The 26067-nt window shown below is 39.7% G+C and overlaps 1 protein-coding gene across 9 annotated transcripts in view; it reads right to left on the bottom strand.

Moving 5' to 3' along the window:
* Positions 1 to 26067, bottom strand: part of R3HDM1 (R3H domain containing 1) — a 77901-nt gene that overhangs the window by 10317 nt on the left and 41517 nt on the right. For 5 of the 9 annotated variants that reach the window (XM_053947124.1, XM_053947123.1, XM_053947125.1 and 2 more), the window contains 16 exons: positions 25230 to 25344; positions 23036 to 23114; positions 21465 to 21524; positions 21243 to 21383; positions 18671 to 18779; positions 18479 to 18574; positions 17161 to 17198; positions 17028 to 17078; positions 16644 to 16855; positions 13826 to 14083; positions 11605 to 11759; positions 10113 to 10214; positions 6652 to 6915; positions 6146 to 6266; positions 1341 to 1495; positions 639 to 787 (listed from right to left, as the gene is read on the bottom strand). In XM_053947124.1, coding sequence (XP_053803099.1) covers positions 639 to 787; positions 1341 to 1495; positions 6146 to 6266; positions 6652 to 6915; positions 10113 to 10214; positions 11605 to 11759; positions 13826 to 14083; positions 16644 to 16855; positions 17028 to 17078; positions 17161 to 17198; positions 18479 to 18574; positions 18671 to 18779; positions 21243 to 21383; positions 21465 to 21524; positions 23036 to 23114; positions 25230 to 25344 — 2105 coding nt within the window. Of the gene's footprint in view, positions 1 to 638; positions 788 to 1340; positions 1496 to 6145; positions 6267 to 6651; positions 6916 to 10112; positions 10215 to 11604; positions 11760 to 13825; positions 14084 to 16643; positions 16856 to 17027; positions 17079 to 17160; positions 17199 to 18478; positions 18575 to 18670; positions 18780 to 19646; positions 19789 to 21242; positions 21384 to 21464; positions 21525 to 23035; positions 23115 to 25229; positions 25345 to 26067 lie in introns of those variants that run through there. The other 4 variants (XM_053947129.1, XM_053947126.1, XM_053947130.1 and 1 more) reach the window with 4 other exon arrangements.

The raw sequence follows: 26067 nt of genomic DNA, 5'->3' as shown, positions 1-26067 counted from the left end.
CTCAAATAGACTGCTTTGGGGACACAGATGTATATTCAGGGAGGGCTGTACATGCAGACCAATTTGCTGCTACCAAGGTAGGTAAAAAAAAAAACAAAAAAAAGGTATTTATCAAACAAAAGCCAAGTTTCTATACTTGTTTCACATCCAGCTTGGTGCCAGCAGGCCTCCTCTACAATACAAAGTAAGCTAAACCTTTTCCATGCAGATTTCCAAAAAAGAAGTCAGCCTTTTCTGGGATTCAAATTATTTTTCCTCTACACATTATTAATGTAGTATCTTTGTCAAAACCAGTGAATATGAATATTACTGCAGAAAGACTGAACTGCTGAGCACACTGGTGTCTCATGGGTAAGAGACGGAATGCAGAAAATTTAAGAGGTGGAACTGCATGCAGTAAAGTATTGCTGAAAGTGCTATGGAGACAATGTTTTCCAGTCCAACAAGTATGTCACAGTTAAAGCAGTACTGCTTGTTTCACTTAATTGCATAAGAGCAAAAAATAAGTAGAATGCCTGTAAGTAAGTCTGCTTTTAAAACAATTGTTTTATTATCTGCAGTACTAAAACCAGATCCTGTCAGTTCTTATAAAGCCACTGCACCCAGCTGCTGAGAGATCAAGCATCAGTTAAATTTACCTTAGATTGTTCTGTTGACCTGATGGAATGACACTGTAGTAGACTGGCATTCCTGTGGTGGGCAGTCCTTGGCTGGACTGACTGGGAATTATAACAGGCTGCTGATATGTCTGCTGGGGCACTGCCTGGGAACCTTGAGGCACCGAAACCTGCAATGGACCACACAGTAAGATTTTCTCCTGCAGAAAATATTTCTGCCTCTTGACCATCATCCAGTTGATATAAGAATTTTAAAATAACCCCAGAAACGGAAAGATCTCCTGGAGTTCTCTAAATCCAGAATAATGGTGGTAACAGTAGCTAAAATAACAACACCATATTAAAGAAAAATCTGTCAATCTTCTTCCTCCCAAATGGAAATGTTGGCTCCAATGGACTCCATGAATTAACAAGATATTTTCTCTACAATAGAAAGTGGGATGGTGGGAAGGAAACCTTCCAAGCCTTTCTTCCCCACCCTCTGAACTGCAACTGAAGCAGCACTTGGCTTTCAACAGCACTAGAACTTGTGCACTTGTGACAAGTTCTTATTTCTTCTCACTTCAGTTGTGGGTTTGTATCTTTAGCTTCTGTCCCCAGAGTCACCTTTGGCACCTGCTTGCAGCTTTCTACCATTTCTACCATAAAGCAAAGAACTTAAAGAAAACCCCAACACTCAAACCCACAGAAGAGTCATTGGAAAGTTATGCATACATTACCCACCTGATAAGACGGCACTGAGGGATATGGAACAATCACACCTTGAATTTGATTCCCAACGTTGTTGTGTTGGCCACTGACTAGGTTTTGATTCTGAGACTGCTGAACTCCAACTAAACCCTGGTAGTTTTGCTGCTGGTTGGGCAAAATCTGGTAACCTGAAATTACACATTTAAATCTTACTTCGAAATAATGAACACATTTTAAACATAGTTCATAGTTCTATTCAAAAATACATGTGTAGCATTTTCCAATGGCTTGTTTAATCTGGCAGCTTCACAACAGTTGAACTTATCATGCATATAAAAAAAAGCCAACATTAAAATTAATAGATTTACTCATTTGGATTCAGCATGAAATATTATCCATACTGTTTGCAATGCTCTTCCCACATGCGTGCACTATTCATTTACACTCTGGCTCACATGCATTAACACCTTGATTTGACAGGTGAAAGCTGGAAGCACTTGAACAAAGCATGCTAGACAGGGTCAAACCCAATTCATTGTCTGGTATTGTGAACAAGGGCATTCCAGGTACTTCAGTTTGAAAATTCTACATATGCAAAATTCAGCTTGAACCTCAGGTGCCCCAGGGGTCAGAGCATCTTGACTGCAATTCAAAACTAAATCAGACTTCAGGAAAATTTGCATACGGTCTGTGTGCAAATCCTTTCCAAAGGGGCAATTTCCTCTGAAATCTGTAATGCTTAAACCAACTGGGGACTGAGAAAAATCTTCCAAGTTCAAGCCATATTGGTACATAGTGGAAGATATTTTATATTCAAAGTTATCTTAGGGACACAAAGAAAGATTTTCGTATTCACCCCTCTATAGTGTCTCTAAAACAATTTATTATTGCTTAAACTGGTATCCCCTCCTATCTTTCAAAAATTGCCTAAAAAAAGCCACCCCACCCCAAAACCCAAACCAAAACATCCCAAGCATGAGTGCCAAACAGGAAATTTGTGCATTTATAAAAGTCCAACCTAAACTTCCCCTTTCCTCTTTTTCTGAAAAGCATTTTGCAGGTAACTGCTACCATGATCCAAACACATGCAGAACACAAGTTCATTTTCTCTCATGTTCCATCATACAGGTATGCACTACTTACCAGGTCAGCAAAACCCCAACACAGTCAGTGTTTCTGAGACAAAGCCAGTTATCCCTCCAGAATAACAAAACTGGGCTTGTCAAGATGCACTGACGGCAAGAAGAGTCTGTGTTTGAGTTGAACACATTCACAGGCCACTGACCTTGACACTCCCCATGCTCCCTACCTTGGCAAGGAACTATAATAGAGCAAATTTAGCTGCAAAAACTCCCTTGGGTTTTCTTTAAAGTGTGCTAAAAAAGGCTCAGTCTATTCTGAAAGCAATCCAGTTATCATAAAACACCTTTTTGTGAACAGCACCCTCCGATGTTCATTGATTTCGTCCACACAGTACAATGAACATTGTGCACTAACAGCCTCAGCAGGCTCTCTATAGAAATGACAACAATGAACACTAAAAGAAGATTGTTAATATTATCAAATATTGCTTCAGAAAATTAAAGGGAAGAAGATTCAGTTTGTTAAAACCAAGACAGCTATTCATTAGAAACACACAAGACTATAAATATTTTTAGAGGACTAGAAAAACTTCAGAACAATACATGCTTGAAGTAGGATTAGTACTTAGAATTTTTAATAACTTAAATTTGAACTGTGTACAAAATGCCCTTCATATCTGTAATATACAAAATGCTTTAACACACTCTGTTATAAAGTGATCTATGGCCCCTAAAAAGCAGCAGAATGGGAAGTTGTGCTGTGAGAGTGCACCTGCAGTCTGAACCCCTCATGTCCCAGAAATTGCAATGGACCCGTGAATAGTTCTGCAGCCTTTTCTGGCACTTGCAGAGACAGATACAATCAATTCTGCAAGCAGAGGGAACTGGAACAATACAAATTGGCTGCCACAAGGTTCCCCAGAGCGTTCCGAAGAATGCTCTATTTTTAGCTGCAGTTTCACCTCTGCATAGAGTGGGCTGACAGAAATGCAGCACTCAGCACAAACCCCACACCTGCCACAGCAGATTGTCCCATTACACAGAAATACTCTGAAACTGGAGGTAAAAATAGGAGCAGGTTTCTTAATATTTACATAATTCAAGAGAAATCACTGTTAATATAAGAAGAGTTTAACTCACAGAATATAGAAATACATTTTTTGAATAATGCATTAGGAGTGAGAAACAGTGTTTATTGAAGAACAGAAAGGCAAGTACAAGCACTCGGTTAACGAGCTGGGAGTTGATGAGCTTGGTTATGACTATTACAGCTACAGGTACTGTAACTGGAGTAGTGAAGCAGAAGCCAGTTGAACTGCAAATGATGTTCCTACAGGAAGTGTAGGTCAGGCTGGATTTTTAAACAACCTGTAGTTAGGTCTCATGGTAACTGGGCTCACATTAACATGGCAATTGGAAGTGCTTTTTTTCTTAAGGAGAGTTTTCTTCTCCCAACATCTTTTGGGCAACAAAAGCATTTTTATTAAAAGTGAACCTCCCAAAATATTTCACCTGAAACCCCTTTAAAAAGGAAGCCAGGAAGCAGCTGAAAAAGAGACCGGTTCACTGTGAGAAATGTAAACCTCTCAGACAGTGTTACGGCCCCGAATCCAACAGCTCATCAATAAAGTCAGGCCACTCCTCAGCATTAGACCAGAAGTGGCTGCAGTTGCCATGCTCTCAGAAGCTGCCATCTTTTTATCTGAATTTGCGTTTGCAAAGTTATTTCATAGTTAGTAACCACTTCCTGAGATGAACAACCCCCATGGCTTTTATGTAATGCAAGATTTGTAACTCTCATTTTTGCCCAGCCACTTTGCTGTACGAGCCAAGTAACGTGGTGCCTTTGGCTCAAAAACACACATTGCTAATAAGTATCAACCTCTTCAGGTGTAGCTTTATGTCAAAATAATACAAATATCAATGGTTAAAAATAAAATTACAAGGGAGAGAATTTTCAAATACACAATCTTGGTGAAGTATTTCCAGAACACATAAGACATGGAACCATCAGTTTCTAAAATGCTGATTCAAATTTGTCTATAAAGCATTAAATGAGAACCAGCAGTAGCTGGAGAGCAGTTTGGAGATTTTCAGTCAAACACTAATTATACAGTTTCTGGTAAGATCCTTCTTTCTCCCATTAGTGCTAGTAAACACCAAGTTTGGCTGGACCATCCCCATACTACCTAAACATGATCCATTCATGTCAGAGTGCAGGTACAGGGCACATGATCAAAGCAGTAGAGCAGCTGTCTGCAGAGCTTCCTTATTTTATTTCTTCCAGGACAGAGAGGGAGTTTATCTGCTGACACTTTTCACCCACAGGTAGTGAAATTCAGTTAAAATATAAAGAGCTAAAAACATACAAGAAGGGAACTTACCTAATAGCAACCAGTTTATCCCTTTGCACCTTATCACCCCATGGTTTCCAATTCAGACTGGTTTGTTTGGGTACAAATGTACACTGAGCTCTCTGATTTGGGGAGTTTGTGTGCTACTCACACAGAGTGTCCCCCACAGTGGAAAGTAATCCCCCTTGAGCCTCAGACTTTTTGCTATTAAGTAGTCAAGCTATTAAAAATTCTGAGGAAGGAAAGCAGGTTATGTAATACAGTTGGGTAACGCATCTCTAACACCAGTGGATAACACAAGTTGCAAAACCAAGTAATTTGTTTTCCTTTGAAAAAAATCTTTATAACTCCATAACAAACTTTATAACTTTATAACAATCTGAATAACTCCATCAAGTGTTGCTACTATTGGAGCACTTCCTAGAAGAAGTGCAGAAGAGGAGCCATCCCTCTTACATGCTGCTTCATAGGACATAAATAAATCCAGTTAATATCTGTAAAAGTTGATCTTCCATCCTGTTTCTGTAGAGCAACACATAGAGGGGACAGGGGAAGGAATTAAAAAGACCCTCCTGAAGGAAGCTCAGAAGGATGCTATGTATTCAACTGAGAGCTGGTATAAAAGCCTGGTCTTTAAGGATCTCTGCTGCCAAACATCACTAGTCACTTCTGAAAGTTTTGATCGTGAGCCAAGGTATTACTGAGAAGTAAATTTGTTTCAGGAATACAAATCTTATTGAAGAGATCATAACAGTATTTAGAAGTAGAGACTGTGAGAATAATGGTAGCCTACAGTTAAAATCTGTAAGGAAAAAAATAGACAAGAAGAAATGAAGGAGATGGAAATTAAGCTTGCTAACATTCATAGAAGGGTAACTCAGTTGAAAAGTCTTTACTAAAATAGGTAACCACATTATATATTCCATACAATACCCTGACACATTTAATCACAGGACAAAAAGAGTAAAACAGTATCACCAATATCTTCTGCACAGCACTCTTTTCATGCCACAGCATCTAAGATTAGGATCTTTAGCTTAGAACTTCCAGTTAAGGTACATCTCTTCAATGTTACATCATTTAAAGGTACTAATTTATCTTACTTTACAAGTTTATCAAGTAATTAGCTACTAAGTTACAAATTTTAAAAACTATTAACTTTTACATTTTAAAAACCCTGTAATTAAAGTTACAGCATGAGCCACTCAAAGGAATGGCTTGAATCCCAAGTTTCATGCACAAGTGCCTCAAATTCTTCCACCTTAGGTTAGTTACACTTTATATTTGACATTTGATCCTCTACTTTATTTGAAATTTTACAGCAAAGTAAGTTTAAAATGAAAAAAACAGGAGAAAAACCACCCAAAGTGCTCTAAAGAAATGCTGAAAAAGTTGAACAAACCTGTCTGCTGGCCAGGCTGGGGCAGGGCCTGGCTCTGCTGCGTGCTGTAATGGACAGAAACAGGGCGGTACTGCTGGCTGGAGTGCGGGTACTGGCTGGGGGTACAGTAACAGGGTGGCATCTGCAAAGGAACAATCACAGGGTCACTACCTGCATGCAGCTTTAGAGAAGGCAGGCATCTAAATGCAAAATCCATAAAACAAAGAAGCAAAATTTATTAAAAGATACAATGGATGTTAAATAATTCAGCGATTCAAAAATCCCTTATATTGCGTAAATTCCCTCTTTAACAGCCAATTTCTCTACTTTCCTTGTTGAATGTTTATTTTCCTCAAGTAAACTGCAGTCATTCATTACAAAACACATACCCAGAAAAGACCTCAACCCCAGAACAACAGCAGAGCTGCAGTTCCACAGGGAGCCCCAGACTGTATGAACAGGTGCTGAGCAGAAGAGCAGGGTCAGTTTTCCACCCAGCTTTCGGGAGGCCGTAGGAGCTGCGGTACCTGTGGCACGGGCTGCTGCACATATCCCTGCTGCGGGAGCACGGGCTGGCCCACGGGGTGCCCGGGGCCCGAGTAGGCCGTGGCGGGCGCGGGCTGCGGCGCGGGCTGCGCTGCGGCGGGCGCGGCGCTCAGGATGTAGCCCGGCTGCTGCGGCGCCTGCAGCACCACGCCGGGCTGGAACAGCGCCGGGGCGGGCTCGGCGCCTTCGGCCGGGGGCTGCCGCGCCAGGCTCAGGTGGCTGAACTGCGATCCCAGGTTGTCCTGCTGCAGGCGTGGGGAAAACAGGAAAAACTACATTTGCAAATGCACGTTCAAGGAAAAAGAAATAAAACAGCCAAATACCTCAGTAAGTTTCCGACAGCACGTCTCACATTACTGGGCAGTAGCAACAGCAGCCAAAGAACAACAGCAAACAAGATGGAACAGTAGCAAATTATCTTCAGGGGCTGACAGCAGGAGAGAACACTCATGTTCAGACTTCACTCTTTTCACTGCAAATATTTTGCCTTCTGGATTACATCTGCCTCTATCTACTTATTGTGCAAATTCATTTGTCAAAAAGAAAGTTCAGAATTTGTGTCACTAACATCTTCTGATTGGATTAAAAAACTTGAGTGAAAACATGTAACCCCAGTTAAAATAGCAGGATGCATTAGGATTGCTGAAGTAAATTTCTGCTTTTAAGAGTTTAACATAATGAAGTTCTAATACTGAGTTAAAGGTACATTCCTTTAATTTAGTTATTATCCTACACGCAGAGATAAATTATCTTTTCAAGTAACAATAGTGAGAAATGTGTTCCAGGGCTACTCTTTATCTGTGTTTTATTAACATCTGAAAGGATGCCACTGATTGCACTCTGTGGGTCCTGTGGAATCTGAAACTTCTGTAACTGTAACCCCAAGCTCCTTTTCTTAGCACCCAATTCAGCATCAAATTAGCAACATCCTGAAAATTAGAAGCGATCACTAACTAGTATTGCTTGTTTTTTGCTTAACAGGAAGATTTGGTTCATACTTTGAAAGTGGACTCTCCAAACATGCAGGAACATTAAAACTATTTCAAGACCACTTAGTCTTAGATCATTCTGAAGATAGGAATTAATCAAGAAAAAGTAAGTATAAGCTCCATATTTTACTGATTAGCTACATTCACATTTTATGATATTATGGTTTTTTTTAGTTTCCAGGCTAAAGATAGTATTAATTACCGTCGGAAATATGAATTTGCACCTAAAACCTAATTTAGTACACCTTTCACATGTATTTAGTACATCTTAAAAAGCCTTATTTTCATTAGATAGTAATCTGACTTTGGCATTTCATTCCTTAATGGTGCCTATTAAATGCTACTATAATGCTTTTCTAAATTAGATTTTACATTCTGCTTTTCCAAATCCTTAGTTTGAAGAGGAGATACTGTGTATGAGTTTATCTTAGCTCTAAATATGTCTGAAGGATAAACCCAAGCCATACCACACTGATTTCTGTTACACTACCACTGTAAGTAAAATTTGACCTGGTCACTTTGTCCTGCAGTGACAGGTATGGTACAAGCAGGATTCAGCCCTGGAACATGGCATTCCCAATAAATGGAGAAAGCACTCTCCTGGTGGCAGCTACAGAGGTGTTACACTTGGAATACAATCCAAGACCATCAATCCTTTTCATTATGTTACATAAGTTACCATCAGCAGGAATAAATTTTTGAAACTGCCAGGGCACTTAGTATTGGAACCCATTTCCTGTATGTGAAATGCTTTGAAATTACTACAAACAAGAAGGAGTTTCCTTCTCTGCTTTAGCATCCATTCAAACTCTCAATTTCAGAAGCAACATCCCTATTGAATTCAGCTAAAATTCCATTTATTATAATCCATTTCTGATTAATGTTGAAAATTAGCTGCTGTACACACTGTGATGAGTTAACCTTAGCTGGCTCCTAAATGCCCCCCAAGTCACTCCATCCTTCCTCTCGTCCTTAGCAATACAGGGGGAGAAAATATGATGAAAGGCTTATGGGTCAAGAAAAGGACAGGAAAGTCATTCATCAATGACCACCACAGGAAGATTAATTTATTTATGCCAATTAGTAGCAGAGTAGGAGAGTGAGAAATAAAACCAAAACTAAAACAATCTTCCCTCAACCCCACTGCTTCTTCCCAGACTCAACTTCACTCCCAAATCTTCTACCTCCTTCTCCAAGTATCACAAGGGATGGAGAATGGGGCTTGTGATTGGTCCCCACTCATGTATCTACTGCTGCGTCCTCCTCACTTTTCTGCTCCAGCATGGGATCCCACCCACAGGATACAATCCTTCACAAACCTCTTCAATGTGGGCTCTTCCCAAAGGCTGAAGTCCTTCAGGAATGGAGTGCCCTAGTTTGGGTCCTACCAGAACACCTGCCTCTGAAGGCTCCAGCTTCCTTCAGAGCACCCATGGGATGCTCCAAGGGCTGCAGGGTGGATATCTACTCCACCATGGTCCTTCATGGGCTTCAAGGGGAGAATCTGTTCACCAGTCTCCTCCCCAGGCTGCAGGCTCTGCTCCAGCACTTGGAGCACCTCCTTGCTTTCCTCCCTCTGGCCTTAATATCTGTGGAGTTATTTCTCCTTCGTCTCCCTCACACCCTTTTCCAAGCACACTCAGACGTGCCACCAGTGTGAATGACTGACTCAGCTTGGGCTGTGGAGGGTCAGCCCTGGAGCTGCCTGAAATGGGCTCTGTCCAGCATGAGGCAACTCATTCTGTTCTCCCAGAAGCCATCCCTGCAGCTTCCTGCTCCAAAACCTTGCCACATAAAGTCAACACAAACATGCACTCAGTAGAGTATCAGAGCAGACTTTGACGTGTTCATATCTCCCTAGTTCAATCGAATCTAGTTCAGATTCTCCTTTGGATAACAGCTCTCCTTTACTAAATTTCAGTTTCACTTTGTGTGACTTTTTTTCTTTTTTCCTGGTTTTTGATAGACTAAGATATTTTATCTCAAGTTTCTACTTATTAAACAATGGATACTAGAGAAGTGGGAGTGTTGAAAGTTCTACCAAAGAAGCTACAAAAAGGTAACCAGAAAAAAATCAGAGCAGCTGATCCCTCAGAATGTATTAAAGTTCAGCTGAAGAGTGAGCAGACAAGGAAACAATAAAAAGCAATGGAAAGAGGTTAATCCAGAGACACAAAAAGGTACTGACTGGCTATAATGAAACAGCACTGAAAAACTTTCTTTACAAAGGGAAAGGGAAATAATGTATCTTGAAATATAGAGATATATAGATATAGCCTTAATTGCACATATTCCTGCTGAACATGAAATGTTCCCATCTCGGGCACTCAGGTGCTGTGTCACTGAGAGCCAGGCACCACCCTGCTATCACACAGCACTCAAACAGCCAAGCAAAGGTCAGCAGCCACCAGAGAGGAGCCTGTGCAAGGAGCAGAGAAGAGAAGGTGTAATACCACAGAGTATTGCTGTGCAGAGGAGGCTGGCAGGAGCGGGGGTGGGTACGACACTGCAGAGTACTGGACAGGCTGGGAGGAAGGCTGCAGAGCCCGCAGAGGCTGCAGAAATAACAGGGTTATGAACAAGGTTAACACCAGAGTAAGAGAAGTGAAAACAAGTCTTTTGTAACAGAGAAAAGCAACTGTGCTCCAGAAGAGCAACTCGCTCCAATCTCAGAAACAGAATGGAGACTTCTTTTTTCTTAAGCCTAAGACTGCATAGAATGAAAGCAGAAGTAACTCTGAATATCATAGTCTCCCAAAAGACATCCATTGCTTTATTTGTTATACACTGTATTAGCTATGTCAGTAAATTGCTTCTATTTAACATTTACTGTTTCCTTCAGGGAGACTAAAAGCTCCAAACGCATTTTAAACACAAGCTCTTTTAAAGCATCTAAAGGCTTTAAAGAATGAATTTACTACTAACCATGGATTCAAACATACTACTTTCATTATTCAACAGTACTAAAGTATTTTCTCTAGATAATTATCATTGCTCATAATATTTCAGGCAGGTTTAATTCCAGCATGCATTGAGAAGGTAATCAGAGAATTAGTACAGAATTTGTGAAGAAAATAGCAAATATTACATACATACTTCGGTGAAATAGAAAGAGTACAAATGAGACCTTTTTCAAAACAGACCAGCTCTACTGTGGCATACCCAGCTATCTGAACAGGTTTAAACAGGGAAAGCAAACAAACAAGGTAAAAGGTTTAGATGGAGTTCTATAAATAACTTTTTGATAAAATTTAAGAACCAACTGAAAATACCGCAGGAGACTACAGCCAGTACCTTGGTGCCTGAAATAGCTGCTGTAAAAATGGAGAACCCTCCCTCCTCCTGCCCATGCATTTTGCTTTTATTCTCCTTCTAGGGCTGGGGCAGTCTTTAATCTGGCCTATTTTATTAAACTCTTGTACAGGACAAGGATAAAATACATTTTGTACTTGTGTGTGTTGTTTTGTGAGCAGAATATGCTGAACTGCTACTCATGAGATGTTCATGCTGTACCAGTCCTGAGCTTACTCCTACTGTGCCATGACTCCTACTTGTGCTGTACAGCCCAGGAATTCATCTGGCTGAGAAACAACCCTCAAGCAGCCCAAGGTTCCAGTTGGATTAACTCTCTTCCCAGCTGCCAACTATATTGCTTTTAAATGCCTGGGTAACTACAGTGCAATCAGGGATGAAGACAGAATCTCTTGTTCTTGGTTACGGAACATCTTCATACTAAAATTCCTCAGTATTGTTAGGAAAAGGCTGCCTACCATGCTCAGGTATAAGCAGAGCTGATAGTTGTGAGGACTGGGAGGGAAAAATCCCAGTTATCTTTATCTGTGTGACTGTTCCTCACATCCACTGCAGAAGAATAAATAACCCCCACCCGTTCCCAGAGCTGAGTGAGAGCCCCGGTGTCGCTGAGCACGTGTTTGACAAGTGCACCTGTGAGAGGACGGGGTTTGCTCCAGGCTGGTGCTGGGTGGGGCTGGGCAGGGCTGGCTGAGGTGCAGCTCCAGGCACTTGGGTCCTAACAGGCTGCTGAGGCAGGGGAGGGTTGTACACAACCGGAGTGCCATCGGGATTGAGGAACGGTTGACCTGCCCAGGGAAAGACAACAAACACAGCCAGCTGCACCACCTCAGCTGGGAGAAAACACACAAACATACTTACAGCAGGCAAAATGAATACAGCAATAACATTGAAAAATAAGGGAAGTCATACTGGTTTATATGACAGATTCATGCCAAATGCCCACAATTATAACAGCAATGACTACATGCAGCTAAAATTCAAAACATTGAGGCCAAACAAAGATACCCCAGTCTTCACGCAGTGAACACACAAAAATTTCTTATATGCTACTCATCTTGAAACTTGATTTTTAACCAAGTAGATTGAATATGACAGGAGTAATAAAGGAAAACTCTACTAAAATACTGTTTTAATGATCTTTTAAAAATTGAACTCCTTTAATCAATTTGAAAACCAGTCAGAACACAGGAGAACTTAAAGGCAAATATTTTTTGAAAACTATATAAAGCAATAGCTGCCCTGGTATTCCCATGCCTGCTAATGAGATTACTGATAAAGGACTCTCTTCCCCTATTCTTAGGTTAATTGGCTTTTAGCTTTCAAAATAATTATTCTCCTATTTAATAATTTACAACCTCAATATTACAGCAGTGGGCCAATGAAAAAGAATTGAAAAATAAACTGCATACAAGTAAATTATAAAAAAACCCAGTGATTTCTTTTTGTGCCTGGGTTGGAAAAAACCAAAACAACTCAAAGGAACAACAGCCTGGCTGGCAAGGACCTGTGCCTACCTGCTTAGTGACACGTGTTCTGCATTGCCTTATTCTGATGCTTAAAGGGCCCAACACTGATGTAAATCAGAGGAGAGAAAAATTTAAAGATGCTCTTATCCTTTCCAGAAAGATTTAAACTGAGCCTAAAGACTTTGCACCCTGTCAAAGCAGACTAATGCTCCTCCAGACTTGTTCTCAAAGTGTTCTTTGTCTTCTACTAGAAGCTCATTAGACATTAACATAATTATGAAAGACTACTAATGAACTTACCTCTAAGATGACAAATACATTCTCCTCCAAATCCATGGCTATCTATGAAAATTAAGTCCTACAGCAATTCATTTGTAACAAAAATTTTAGCAATTGATTCATATTGAGGAAAAAGAGGAAATTATCTATTTCAATGTTATATCTTTTAGTTAAAGAAATTATTTACTACATTTAACAACCCCAGTGAGAAACATTTTGCTTCAAATATCATGTGCAGTTATATTCAAACATAAGTCCATCTACAGAATGATAGTAAATATATCCTGAAGTATTTTCTTTTCTACAATGAAAACAAGTCATTATACTAAAATTAAAATATATAATTTCCTAAAATTATGCTCTTTTACATAAAAGGTAAATTAATATTTTCAGGATTTCCTAATTTTTAAGTAAAAGTTTGCCCAGAGAATGCTAACTCATTATTTAATCCAGACAAGTTATTACAGATCTCCTTGCATCTACATTATGAAGTAACAATTTCCTACTACTTCCTAAAAAATACCAGTATTGTCCAATTACACCAACACTGATTTAATCCTGTTTTAAAGTGACAAGAAGTGCTATTTAGAAATAGCATTTCATTCTGTGCTTCTTTCTTTCACTTATATTAACTCAGTCTTGAGCATAGAGACGTGAGTATGTTGCATCAAAAAAAAAGAAGGATGACAAGTTCTTTCAAGTCAGTATAAATCCTTTCTCAGGCTCTCTCCCCTCACTGAAACTGTGTTATAGAAGCACTGGAAAGGATGTTTTCCTCTCCTGAAAAAAGCTGAAACAATTAAGTTATTCTGTGTTCTGGATAGTAAATCATATGATTTTCATATTTTGTGCAAGTCACTCATTAAAGTTTTACACGTAAGTTAAAACTCTTCTAGAGAAAATCATGTGAGTTTATTCATTCCTTTGATCCTCCAGTCATGCTTCCTTGTTAAATTAAGTGCATTGAATGAACACAACCACATTAAAAAAATAAAGAGAAAAATAAAGAACAAAGGACAATACTAACATGAAGTCTTATGCAAACATTCGTGCATTTTTTTCCAAGTTCCCCAGTGTAACAGAGACACCCCCAAGCATGTACCAACCTGTTTGAGGGTTGACCAGCACACTGCCAGGCGGGATGCCCGCTGCTTCCAAGGGAAGCAGAAAGAAGCTACTGCTAGCAGCAGGTGCCACTTGCCCGCTCATGCCACCATCAAAGGAAAGAGAGTTACTAGAGCTGACAGTTGGATACACGGCAGGCGTGCCAGGGGAGGGCTGGCTTAGAGCTGGCACTGGAAGAGGCTGCTGGCTGTGAGAGAGAGAACCCGTGGAGGACCCTACACTACTAGAAGACTCTGAACCTAGGAAAGGAGTAATGAGAAATTGGTTTTACCTGGAGACAGTAACATCAAGCTCACTTTAAAACATACACTTGTAAGTGCTCACCCTGAAAGCTCAGCATTAAGCACATTATTCACAGCAGCCTTGTCAATGGACTCCCCCTCCATCTCCTCTGGAATACCATTACAAGGTCCCTTCTGTGAACCAAGGGTCAATTCAGCACCGCTTTGCACTGCAAAGTAAGGCTTTCATATCTAGCTTGGTTTTCTGGTCAGAAAATGTGTATCTGTACCTCCAGAATTCATGGAAGTGATTGGTCATTACTGCAAAATGGTGGAGTGGATGCACTGAGGCAGTGAACTCCCAGCCCCAGCTCCCGCAGCTGTGCAGGGAATGCAGCTGCAGGGCCCTGCTGTCCCTGTTCATGCCCTGCACACACTGCCTGCATGCAAGCAAGGACCAGTTTCTTTCCACTGCTGGGGGTCAGATCTTCTCTGACTCACCTGCTGGACAGTTTGCACTACACTGAAACCCTCAACACTGTTTGTTTCCTCCTCTGACAATTTGCAAGCTGAGATCAAGAATACAGCTAGAAAAAATGAAATGAGGGTAAGATGGTAGCTTTAGCCTGGCTTTATGCAACAATTCAAATTTCAAAGGAGGATGAAATAGCCAATTGAAATCAGTACCCATTTTACAGATATGAATTACTATAAACATTGCAAGGCAGTGGAGAACCAGACCCTGAGCTTCCTGAAAGCCAAGGCATGCAGCTAAAAGAAATATTCCAAAAGTCCAGTACAGAGAGCTCTGTGGAACTGCTGTTCCCAGATCACCTGACACCTGGAGCTTTAGGTATACCATTTAGCAAAGACTTTGTAAGAAGTCTATGATACTTGCAGTACTTGGAAACAGAATATAGTTGTTTAAATTTACAACCCCCCCATTAGCAGCCTCTATACAATCTAGAAGAAAAAGAAAGACTCAAAAAGCACTCTGATTGAATTTATGTACTGCTTGAAGTTACTTTGCAGTCCCTTATAAAAGTTGCTAATTGTAACCCTTCGATTTGTGTTTACAAAGAGAGCATAGCTTGAAGCATTGGCTTTTTTTATTGCTGAATGAAGTGAAATCAAAGCTATTAATTGTAAACTGGGTGAGACAGCACATCCCAGCTCAGTAAAACCATAATTGCCTGAGCAGAGTTACTTGGATTCATTTCCAAGTGTGTTCACTTCTAGATTATGCAGGGAAGTGAGGCTGAAGCCATTATAACCAGAGCCAATTACATCCCTGAACAACGTGAACAACCCCATGTGCCAATCACCACAACCTGGAACTGCATGAAGCAACAACCATCAAGGTGGGCATTCCCAGCCTGGAATGTCCAAATTCTCAGAATGCCAAAATAAAGACTCCAGCAAAAATTTTAAGAATCCATTTATGTTCTCGAAATTTAGCCAATAAAGATTTCTAAGAATGTGTTTTATTGTCAGGCTGCAGTTTCTTTTCAAGCTGTGCCAAATCGCATCACTACTGCTAAATGTAATAACTCCATATGATGGCACAATTTTACAGCAGAAGTACCTTGAACTGTTTTGGGTCTTTTTTAATACAAATATACAATGGACAAACAGAATTTGTTACTGTTTCACTGCATTAATATATAGCAGTGCGGCCATATACCTAAAAGGTAGTAGTGGTTTAAGGAAAAGCAAAAAATTTAAATAGATCCTCTTTAGCAACCAGTTTTATAAATAAGATCAAAGCCAATTCTAATAAGGTAAGCAATTATATTCTGCTTTTTTATAGTTCTGTTTCAAATTCTGAAGCAGCCACCAATAATGCACCCATGTATTACAAGCCTGAAAATTCTCCAGAGATTAGCAACTGGAACAAATTATGTTGGCATTTGAAATACAAATATCTACTAAATTTCATTTTGACCCACAGAAGATTCATTCCCATATTTTCTGATATTTTGTTTTCACATTAATTACAAGTTAACCCCCTTTGAAATCCTGACTCTTCTTTTTCCCCAACATTTTTGAATTTGAAAATTAAACAGTAAACTCCGTTCCACTGACCTCATTTCTCAGCAGTCTCAAAATTAAGTAAGCATTTGAGCCATATTCATTTTGATTTAACAAAAGAAAGAGAACACAATAAAAATAACTACCAATTCATAGGCTTCAATACTGTTTTATCTGAGCTAGTAGGATAGCAATGCAGAGTTTCCTAAGATGGTGCAATGCAGTTTTGCCCCACTGGAAATGGAGACCTAAATCCCAAATATTTTATACTAAAATATTTCTGGTAAAAAGTGTTTTCAAACCCCTTGCATGAGGATGGAAGGCTTTGAACTTCAAGCCATCTACAATGCACTTGAAAATTCTCCTTCCAAAGGCAGAAGTTTTCGCCGCATTTGTCACATTACTGCTCTAGGGCTGGGTCTGTAGATGTCCAGGGTCATTGCAGCCCCTGTATCCCGGGGGAAAGGGATGCACGGAGCCTCCCCACCGGGAACACCAGCCATGCCCACCCAGCTCAGCCCCAGAGCCTGCCCCGAGGCTGCTGTACCTGTCTTGGACAGCCTGCCCGTGCTCTTGCTGCTGCCAGAGCTGTCCCCGCGGCTGAGCACCGAGATGCCGCTGAAGCTGCTGGCCTTGGTGACCGCGGGCTTCAGGTTGCGCAGGGAGCTGTCGGAGTCGGTGCTGCTCCAGGGCCGCGGCTCCGTCTCCGTGCTGCTCTGGTGGCTGTTGGCCGATCTCCCCGATGCCTCCTTATTGATTCTGCAAGGTACAAACTGAACTGTTAGCACAAGCAGTGCTTGGAAATGAAGGGAAAAGAAAAAAAAAAGAAAAAACAAAAAAGAAAAAACAAAAAAGAAAAAACAAGAAAGAAAAGGTAAATGCATGCAGAATACTTTGGGTTTTGTTTTTTTTAAAAGAAAGCTTCAAATACCTAAGTATCTGTCGTCTTTGTTGTGTACTATTAGTTTCCTCCTCCTGGATTCTGTTGACATTTTAATAAGATAGCTTAATATTTATTAAGAAAATAGGAAGACAAAACAGAATTAAACAGCAAATTTTCTTACCTTTTATCAGTGAAATAATTCTCTTGGGAACACAGGGACTGAGGGGCAAAGAAGTGCAAAAATTAATATGAATGGCATCTAGAGCCCCTACTACACAGACACACAGCAATCTTCTGCATTATACACAGACTTCTACAGCACCCTCTTTATATTAAGCTGCCTGAAAAACTTTACCTGTTGGTGGATAATTTCCATAAGGAAACAAGACAATATAAAAAGGCCCTCGTGCAGGAAATCAAAGTGAGCATGAGGATAGTTAAAATGCTGCTCAGTTGGATTCTATCAGACTTTTTCTGAAGTTACAGTTCTTTCACTGGGCCTTTGGTGCCTTCTGTCACTTGCAGCTGGTGTGTGATTCCCAGGGCTGTCACAGCACCTGAGCTGCCTTGTCTTCTGGGAAGGGTGGAGGGGGAAAGGCCACTGCTGCTGCAGTAACTGCTCAGTGCCCTGGGTACCAAGTCTGGGTAAGCTACAGAGCACATGGAACAGAACCAAAAAGGCTGCTCCTGACTCAAATTATGCTGTCCTTGACTGACTCCCAACATCTGGCACAAGCTTCTAAGGGTGTAATACATAGTAAATCAAGATGCAAAAGAAAAATGTAATTTTATATACAAAAGTCCGTTCTTCTTGTGTGTAACTAAAGTGAACAAAAAAAAAATTAGCCTCTCTTCAGAATCTGGTTTTGGATGTGTAAGAGTTATAGAAAAATGTCAGAAGTGGATTATTAAAAGCAACACATTTTTAAAAACATATTTGTTCTGTTTTACTCAATATAATCACTATTTGCAATTGAATTGTAGCCTGTAATGTTGTCCTGCAGAGTATCTCCAGTCAGGAGAACATACTGCTAGATTCCTGACAGGAATTTCACATATGCAACCTCAAATCATTTTACTGTGACCACTCATAATGTGGTTGCTATAGATACAAGCGAGAAAATAGGTTTTTTTTTGTTTTTAATTTGCTTGGGGTTTTTTCTTCTTTTAATTATTGCTCTGAGCAAATGATTGCAGTACCAAATCTCTGTAACTTAAATTGCAGTGAGGGGCAAAACAATGCAAAGGGGGGAAACACATTGCACTCAGTAATGCTAGAGAACACTCCTCAATAATTCTTGGGTTGTTTGAGTTTCGTACAGCAGCGATTAGAGAAAACAGAAGATTTCTCAGTAACTGCAATATCATTTAAAACTCAGGCCACACTCTCTTATCTGCTCAGTGTCATTCAGAAACAGAAGTTTCCTGGACAGCCACCTGTGCATGTATGTGTATGAAGGGCTCATAGAAAACAGTGCCAGACTGGTTTTGATACATACATCTTGTGCAAATATCCTTTCTCTAGCTCTCTGATATTCTTCTTCACGTTCTTCTATGGATTTACTTCTTCTGTCATCTTTTAATCGTATTCTCATCTAAATTAAGTGGTACAGTGTTATTTTACAGAGCAAAACAGTAAGAAAGCAGAGTAAAACACAGCAAATGGAAGGAATAAGCCATGTCTGCTTTACCTGGTTGTCATCTTTGTCTAAACTAGAGTTATCTCTCTTAAGGATGTACCGCTTCTGGAAGTCATCGCTCTTCTCATCTTTTATATGCTCACAAAACTTTTGGTCAGGTCTGAGAAAAGTTGTTACAAAGAAAACATTTATGGTTTTGTAAACATACTGTACACACAGTGGAACAAACTGAAATATTTTCAAGAATAATTTAAAATATACTTAATATTCTAACTGAAATAATAGATTTTGGTTGTCTGGGCAATGGAAAAGATGAGGTGCACCCCTGACAAGTCCTGTCCTAAGGCATAACAAACCTGCATTTAAAAACCTTGTCCTCCTTCAAAGCTTTTGCTGCAACTTCCAGTTAAGGTGGGGAGCAAACCACATGCCCTTGGGGAATCAGAAGTGCTTTTGAATCCCAACTGGTGCCATGCAATGGATATTGGGCATGCATGGAAGTGAAGACAGGTGTTTGCCGCTAGAGCCGCAATACCTCAGAGTTCATTTCAAGGGAAAACAGAAGAAAGAAGGTAGAGGAGAAAGCACTGAAACTTAGAAACTTCTAAAACAAAATGAAGTAGAAATGAGTAAGAGAAGAACAGTATAATGCAGGCAAGGAAGAGCTTTACACAGTCATAGGGAGAGAGTGAAGCAACAGATTATAAATATTGCTTTGGTATTTTATCTACTTTGTGAAAGAAAAAGTGGTATTTTGCAAATCCTTTTTATTAAAGAGGGATACCAAGTAGCTGAATAATAAAACTACTGCTATTGTAAGAGAAGAGCTCAGACAACCAGGAAATATTTGTCTAATAGAGGACAGAATAAATATATGCTCTTCTCTATTGCTGTTATTTATCATTACCTAGGACTTCTGGATGGAGTGAGGAGAGCTTTTTCTACAAAACAGCCAGCCCTGCCTATTGGGTACTGGCTGCCCAAACATAATTAGCAGGCATTTCAGAGAACCTTTAGACTGTCTTACCTCTTTCTTTTAAAGGTCTCTGAATTTACTGCCCTGCAATCACCAACTCCCACTCCACTGAGACGTGCCAGTGTGCACTGGGTGGTTGATGTCAGTAACATCCCTGCTTGGCGAGGGAGCCGCGAACCTGCCTATGAGGAAAAGGTAAGTTTGGCTTTATTCCACATGGAGCAGATCTCCAAGGTTTTCTTTCTAAATTCTTATTTTGTATCCAAAGTGATTTAAAATAAGAATATTGAAAACATCAAGAATCTTTATGTCTGCAGGTTAGATGAAATGCCTGCTAATTAGTAACTACACCTACAGGGGCTTCCAGAGGCCACAAGCTATTAAAATATGGTCTAAATTTTTTTTTAAAGCATGAAAATGAAATAATCTTTTATTAGTTCTTATTCCACAGTTGAAGTGGTAGATGAAGCTTCAGTCTAGAGATGCTGGTAGATGCAAAGGCAACAGATTTGAAATGTCTGGCTTTCTAGGTCAATTTAGATATAGATTGTACAGCCAAAGCAAAAACACATACATAAATAATACAAGTATTCAATATATATTTAGACTCTCTATGTATTTCTAAAACGTCTGAGGACAAACTGTTTACTTAAGTGAAATTTCAGTGTGGCATATCACTTCAGTCCTCCTGACTCCAAAACAGGGTGGATAATTAGATTTTTTTCTCCCAAAGCTATAAAGAGTGTACCTAGAGACTGAGATTAGGATATGCAGGCACTGTAAACTCCTGTTTTCATGTTCAAGACCAACAAAAAACAGTGTCAGGCAAATGCTCTAAGTTAAAACTAGAAACTAGGTGGCATAAATATGTCAACACATTAGACCTTTGTCTTTTTGAGAGAGAATGAGGAGACAGAGCAAGTGCAGAGAATGGAGAGAACAGCTGGGTCCCTTGAATGAAAACCTCAATTCCGCACAGGTTTCAGAGTTGCTGTGGCCCCAGTGCTATCTTCTCTGCAATATGGATTTTCCTGGGGGTTTCTCCAAGAACTCCCCAGCCCTCCCAGTAAAGCAGCACACCATGGCTTGTTAACCTGGTTGACATTTCCACTGATGTCTGTCTTCACTACTGTGTTTATTTGTAAGGCCATGAGAGATCTGTAAGCAACATTATTCCAACAGAAGAACTTTGACAGCTGAATTTTCCCAGTAGAATTTTACAATACAAAAGCCACAGTTGTGCAAGTCTCCTCCCTTCGCCAAATCAGAAATGACCCTGTTCTAAGATAAGAGCTGGCTCTGCTATCCAAAAGAAACAAAGAATGCACTTTGTACACTTTACTGGTGTAAATCTTTAAACAAATAAACAGTTGCTATAAATTCGTATTTCACAGAAACAAAATTAGCAACGCATCTCTGCCAGAAAAGCAACAAAAATTAACTCAGAGATAACATCCTTCTTTCCCCAAAAGAATTCAAACATGAAACAGATCACATTATTTCACAGCAAGAACATAAGAACATACTTCTCCTTGATGCCTGCTCCCAGTGAGGAGACAGAGCTCACCTGCTACAGCATCACTGCCTCACACATCCCAGGCGTTAGAGCTACGCATCAAAAGGGTTTTTCAAGGCTTTGACACTTACATTCTTGTACTGCTAGTTTTATTTACTATGACTGACTTCCCACTCTGGTCCACGTTGTGCTCTAATCCAAAGTAAGCAGCTACCCTGTGCAACAGCATTCTATGGTAAGATGTCATTGGGGGAAACTTTTTTCTTGGTACTCTGGAAGAAAGGAATAGTAGCTTTATTAAATAAACAGGAACACTCTTGAATTCTTTTTTCCTATGAGAGTACAGTACTTACTCATTATTACCAATGAAATCTAAAATTTCCTGTTCTAATTTCAGCAGCATCATTCTGTCCCTGAAAATAAAAACACAGCAACTCACATATGAGACACTCCAATAACTGCAGTTGTATTCATCTTAAGAATACAGAGACCAGAGCTGTGATCAAGGGATGATGGCAGACTGGAAATAGGACCAGCAAGTGTCAAATGCAGAATTTTTAGGACAAAGCATTCTTTTTTTGCTATTTTGTATTGAACCATGCTGTTTTGCTCTCAAGTATCGGAGTACACAGATCCTCCAAGAAGTCCCTGCCCAGGAGGCTCTGCAGGAAGTGCAGTCATGGAGAGAAGACAGGCTCCAGGAGGAAAAGCAGGGCTGAGGTTGTTCCTTGTTGGTTGGTGTGGGCAGGGAGTGTGCAGAGGCCTCAGCTGGCCCTTGGATTGTGAAGCACATCAGGGGATCACTGAGAAAGCGATGGGGCACATCATCAACAACCAAGAGCTTAAAGCTGGCAATGTGCTGACGTATTAGAAATACAAAAAAACTAAAACTCAAGGTGGTAGGAAGGAACATTGTTCCTGAAACTGCTTGCACCAGTTCTAATAAACTATTGAGATGCAATGAAATCCAATGATGCACAGTTCATAATCTGTGCACATCAAGTAACCAAGCTTCCCAGTCACTGTGCATGGAAACACATGGAGATCTTCACTTACAATTCCTTATTTCCACTGTGATGCTTCATGGCTTCAAACAGGAACCATCTACTAAGTCTCACAGAGGTCTGTGCTTTCTAATTTTACTCTACAGGACTATGGCTTTGGCCATATGATGGCTCATGTCACATTTATTCTGAATAAAATGGAATCCAAATAAATTATCACATTGGAAGTCCTACCTATAATATGAATCAATAACAAATAGCAGTGAAATTGCTTTTATGGCAGAGCACAAATGCACCAAGTTAATTTCTTGCCTTTCACTACAGCCACAAAGCCAGCACAAAACCCCAGTGAGGGAAAGAACAAACAAGACAGGGACAGACTGCAAACCTCAGAGCAAACAGAACCAGGTCAGTTCTGTTGCTAACAAATGATGGACTTGGATTAGGTCAGATTTGGTTTCTGATGTGCAGAATGAAAATCTCTAACTACAGTTATATGGTACAGCTTAAAAAAATGCCTTTATCTATAAATTCAGTGCAAGACAGATTAGGGCCAGAGAAGGCAGTTTGGTCTCTAACAAGCAGGTGCCAAGACAGTACAAGGTTTAGAGACAATGTACTAAAGCCCATTCAGGGAGTGAATTGCACACAGACTGAACACATCATTTGCATATTAAGCATTAAAAGCATTTAAACCACTTCAGTGTCCTGAACCTCTGCTCAAAAAGCAAACCAATTACAGTGGTGTTTTAGACAGTCTGTGCAACAGAATCTCACCCTGAATAACTGACACGGGGGATTAGACATTTAAGAGGGGGAAAAAATAAAACCACAAACAAAAAAAAAAAAACCAGATAGTGTGATGCCTCAGGCAACAAGAAGAAAGAAAAACAAAGAAAATTGACATTATTGATTCTTACCTGGGATTGTTTTTTAATGTATTTACTAAAAATTCATGAAGATCTATACCAGTGGAATCTGTATACTCCTGGCTGGAATCTAAGGGTGAGGTGGGAGAGAGCAAAATTACACTCTGAAGAATCTGTTTTCCAATTATTGCTGAACACACGATATATGGATCAATACTATATAACCATTAAATACATTACTGCCAAAATTAAATGCTTCCAGTTTCCAGGAAAAAGGTCCACAAGTCAAAAACAAAACAGAAAACCCACCACCACCCACTATCCCCTCATTCAAGGGTAATGCAGAAGCTGAAGTTTCAATAACACCACTATTAACAACTGGCTGTATGTTGTGAAGCAGGTAATCACCTTGAGAGACCTGATTTCCACCAGCCTGCCACATTTTCTCACTATCCTACACTGCACTGTGTGTACACATCTGTGGAGCAGCAGCAGCCCATCTACTCAACTATTGGATGTTGCCCAAAGAAATTTTGTAATTCAGAATGTAACAGTTTAACCTTCACAAGGTGGTGCTTTGCATTAATAAAAATCCTTGTTCTTTTGGGCTTTGTTTGCACAACATCATGTTTAGATGTTTCCAAAAGAAGTCTCAACCTTCCCCCTCCTTTCTGGTTTCAGTGAAGGAAAGTATTCAGTTACATACTATCCCCTAAAATCTGTCCCTGAAAGGAATGATTTAACCCCAAATTTTCCCTTACATGAGCACCTTTGGGTTCCAGGTACTAGGATTCAAACCAACAGCTGTTGGAACAGTATTTTTGGAACTACATGTCTTCCAAGAACTACTTATGTGTTAACCTAGTCTCAACTTAGTTAGGCATAACTCAAACTTATGCCCAAGGTCCCTGCTCTTCCAGCTGTCCAGAGAGTTTAAGTGAAACCAACCAAGTCTGAGCATTTATGGTTTGGAATTACTTTTGATTCTGAAGAGGAGAAGGCAAAAAAAGGCTATCCCTGGTAAAAATGTCAAGATTCAATAATTATTTACTTCAATTTTTCTAATTTGCAAGTGAGCAACGATTTAGTTATAATTACTAGAACTTACGCTAAAATTCCATAATTTTCTATTTTGGCATATCCTACACTGGGAAGTAATTAACCTTCAGGGAGTGGTTGAATTCAGAACAGCCACCTCTACCACAGGCATTTTGTCGCTTTGCTCTCAACCCCCCATCATTACCTGTTGGGTATTTGGGGGTGGTGTTTAAGGCATCATTTCAAAGACTGAGGTTTATAAATGCAGGTTAAGTTCTCCATCCCAGTGCTTTTTATTTCACAAATACCTGGCTGCCAGCTGGGACAAGCTGCACAGAAATTCCACACGAGGAATGCCTTATGGAATTGTGGGACATGAGATGGACAAGTGCCACTTGTCTCAAAAAGAATTCCAGCTCTAAAGGTATTTCCTATACTCTGTCTGATCCAAGATATTTATGTAAACATTGTGGATTTTTAAAGCAAGAGCTGTAAAATGATTTGCCAACTTAAATGCATAAAGTCTTCTACCTGTAGGAGGCATTAGGCAGCATGGACATAAACTGGTAGCTTATGTCATTGATTTCACAGCTCTCTTTCAGATTAAAACCCAAAGATTTTCAGCACATAGACTGTAACTCTAATCCAGAATGCAGGAATATTTAAGTGAAAACATAATACTTGTCCTTTTTATTTCTGTAGTTCTACTCTTACTCCAAAACTTTACTGAAAAAATTCTAGATACTATCAAAAGTAAAATAAACAAAGGAGAACACTGATGCCTGTTGAATGAGGACCAGAAAAAGTACAAAGGGAGCTGTGCCACTCTCACTTCAGTTTCACAAGTCCTGTAACAACAAAGCCCAGGAACAAGACAGGAGCTTCCACTGACTCGTAAAGTCAGCTTAAAGAACCCTTGGACACAAGTGAGACAACACAGCTGGTTTTTTATGCTGGTCTGCACAGTCAGACAGGACAGAAAGGAAAAGCATTTGCTGGAGTGTTTGATGAAGTCTCTAAAGCTCTCTTTCCTCGGGGACCAATTCCTCCTCTAGCTCAAAGGTGTCTGATCTATTTGCTTCATTTGCAAATAAAATTTTAAAAAACCCCGCCATGTTTATGCAATGAAGACCTAGAAGCAGAACTGTATTTTCATATGTTCTTTATCTTTACAGTATATTGAATAACACAAGGAGAGAGAACAAACCTCTTGACAACATTTTTCTGGACAACTTATCACTGGATTTTTCCTTTTCTGATTCATCTTTTGCAGGTTTTTCTTCTTTTTCAAAAGACTGTGACAACTGGATCTGAATTTTCTCCTGTCAAAAAGTAAAAATCAGTCACCACACAAATTATTTCAAACAATACCTGCAGGAGAACTGTTCTGTACTATATTACCTGCAAAATAATGAAGCAACAACAAAAAAAATTGTTTACATATTCTTTCTGATTCCCTATGTGCTCCATATGACCAATGAAATTATTTCTCAGTAAATCAGAGTGTATAGAGAAGGCATAGAAAGGATCACAGACATTTTAGAATTTACACACACTTTTGCTATTGCAAAATGAATTCAAAGTATCTTTCTCCATACATGTAAGAAAATATTCTGGTTTTCAGATGTATAAATTTTATACTGCCTCTATATTTTTAAGTCATGTCTCATCCACAATGTTTTTTTCCTCCCCATTCTTCACAGTTCTTTACTGTAAAAGCTTGTTTCAAGTTTTTATTTGGTGCATATAAAGAAAAAACAAAACAACCCAAAAATTTCTAAGACCAGCATTTCCAGATCCACAAAAAAGGGAAATATTTACAGTACAATATATCAAAGCAAAGTTTGCAGACTTGTCATCAAGGCATAATTTCATAACTTCCTGTGTATTTTGATAGAGTAGCTTTGTGTGCAATCACCTCAAAATCCATGGTTTTATACCAGTAGGTGAACTATTATAAAACCTGTTTCTCTCTGAAATCAGCGACATAATGGTCCCCTAAATACCCTGAACAGTACAAGACTGCAGTTTGTTTTTCATGCCCC

This window comes from Vidua chalybeata, chromosome 7 (assembly GCF_026979565.1).
Source record: "Vidua chalybeata isolate OUT-0048 chromosome 7, bVidCha1 merged haplotype, whole genome shotgun sequence".
Classification (NCBI taxonomy): domain Eukaryota; kingdom Metazoa; phylum Chordata; class Aves; order Passeriformes; family Viduidae; genus Vidua; species Vidua chalybeata.
This window is presented reverse-complemented; position numbering and strand designations above follow the sequence as displayed.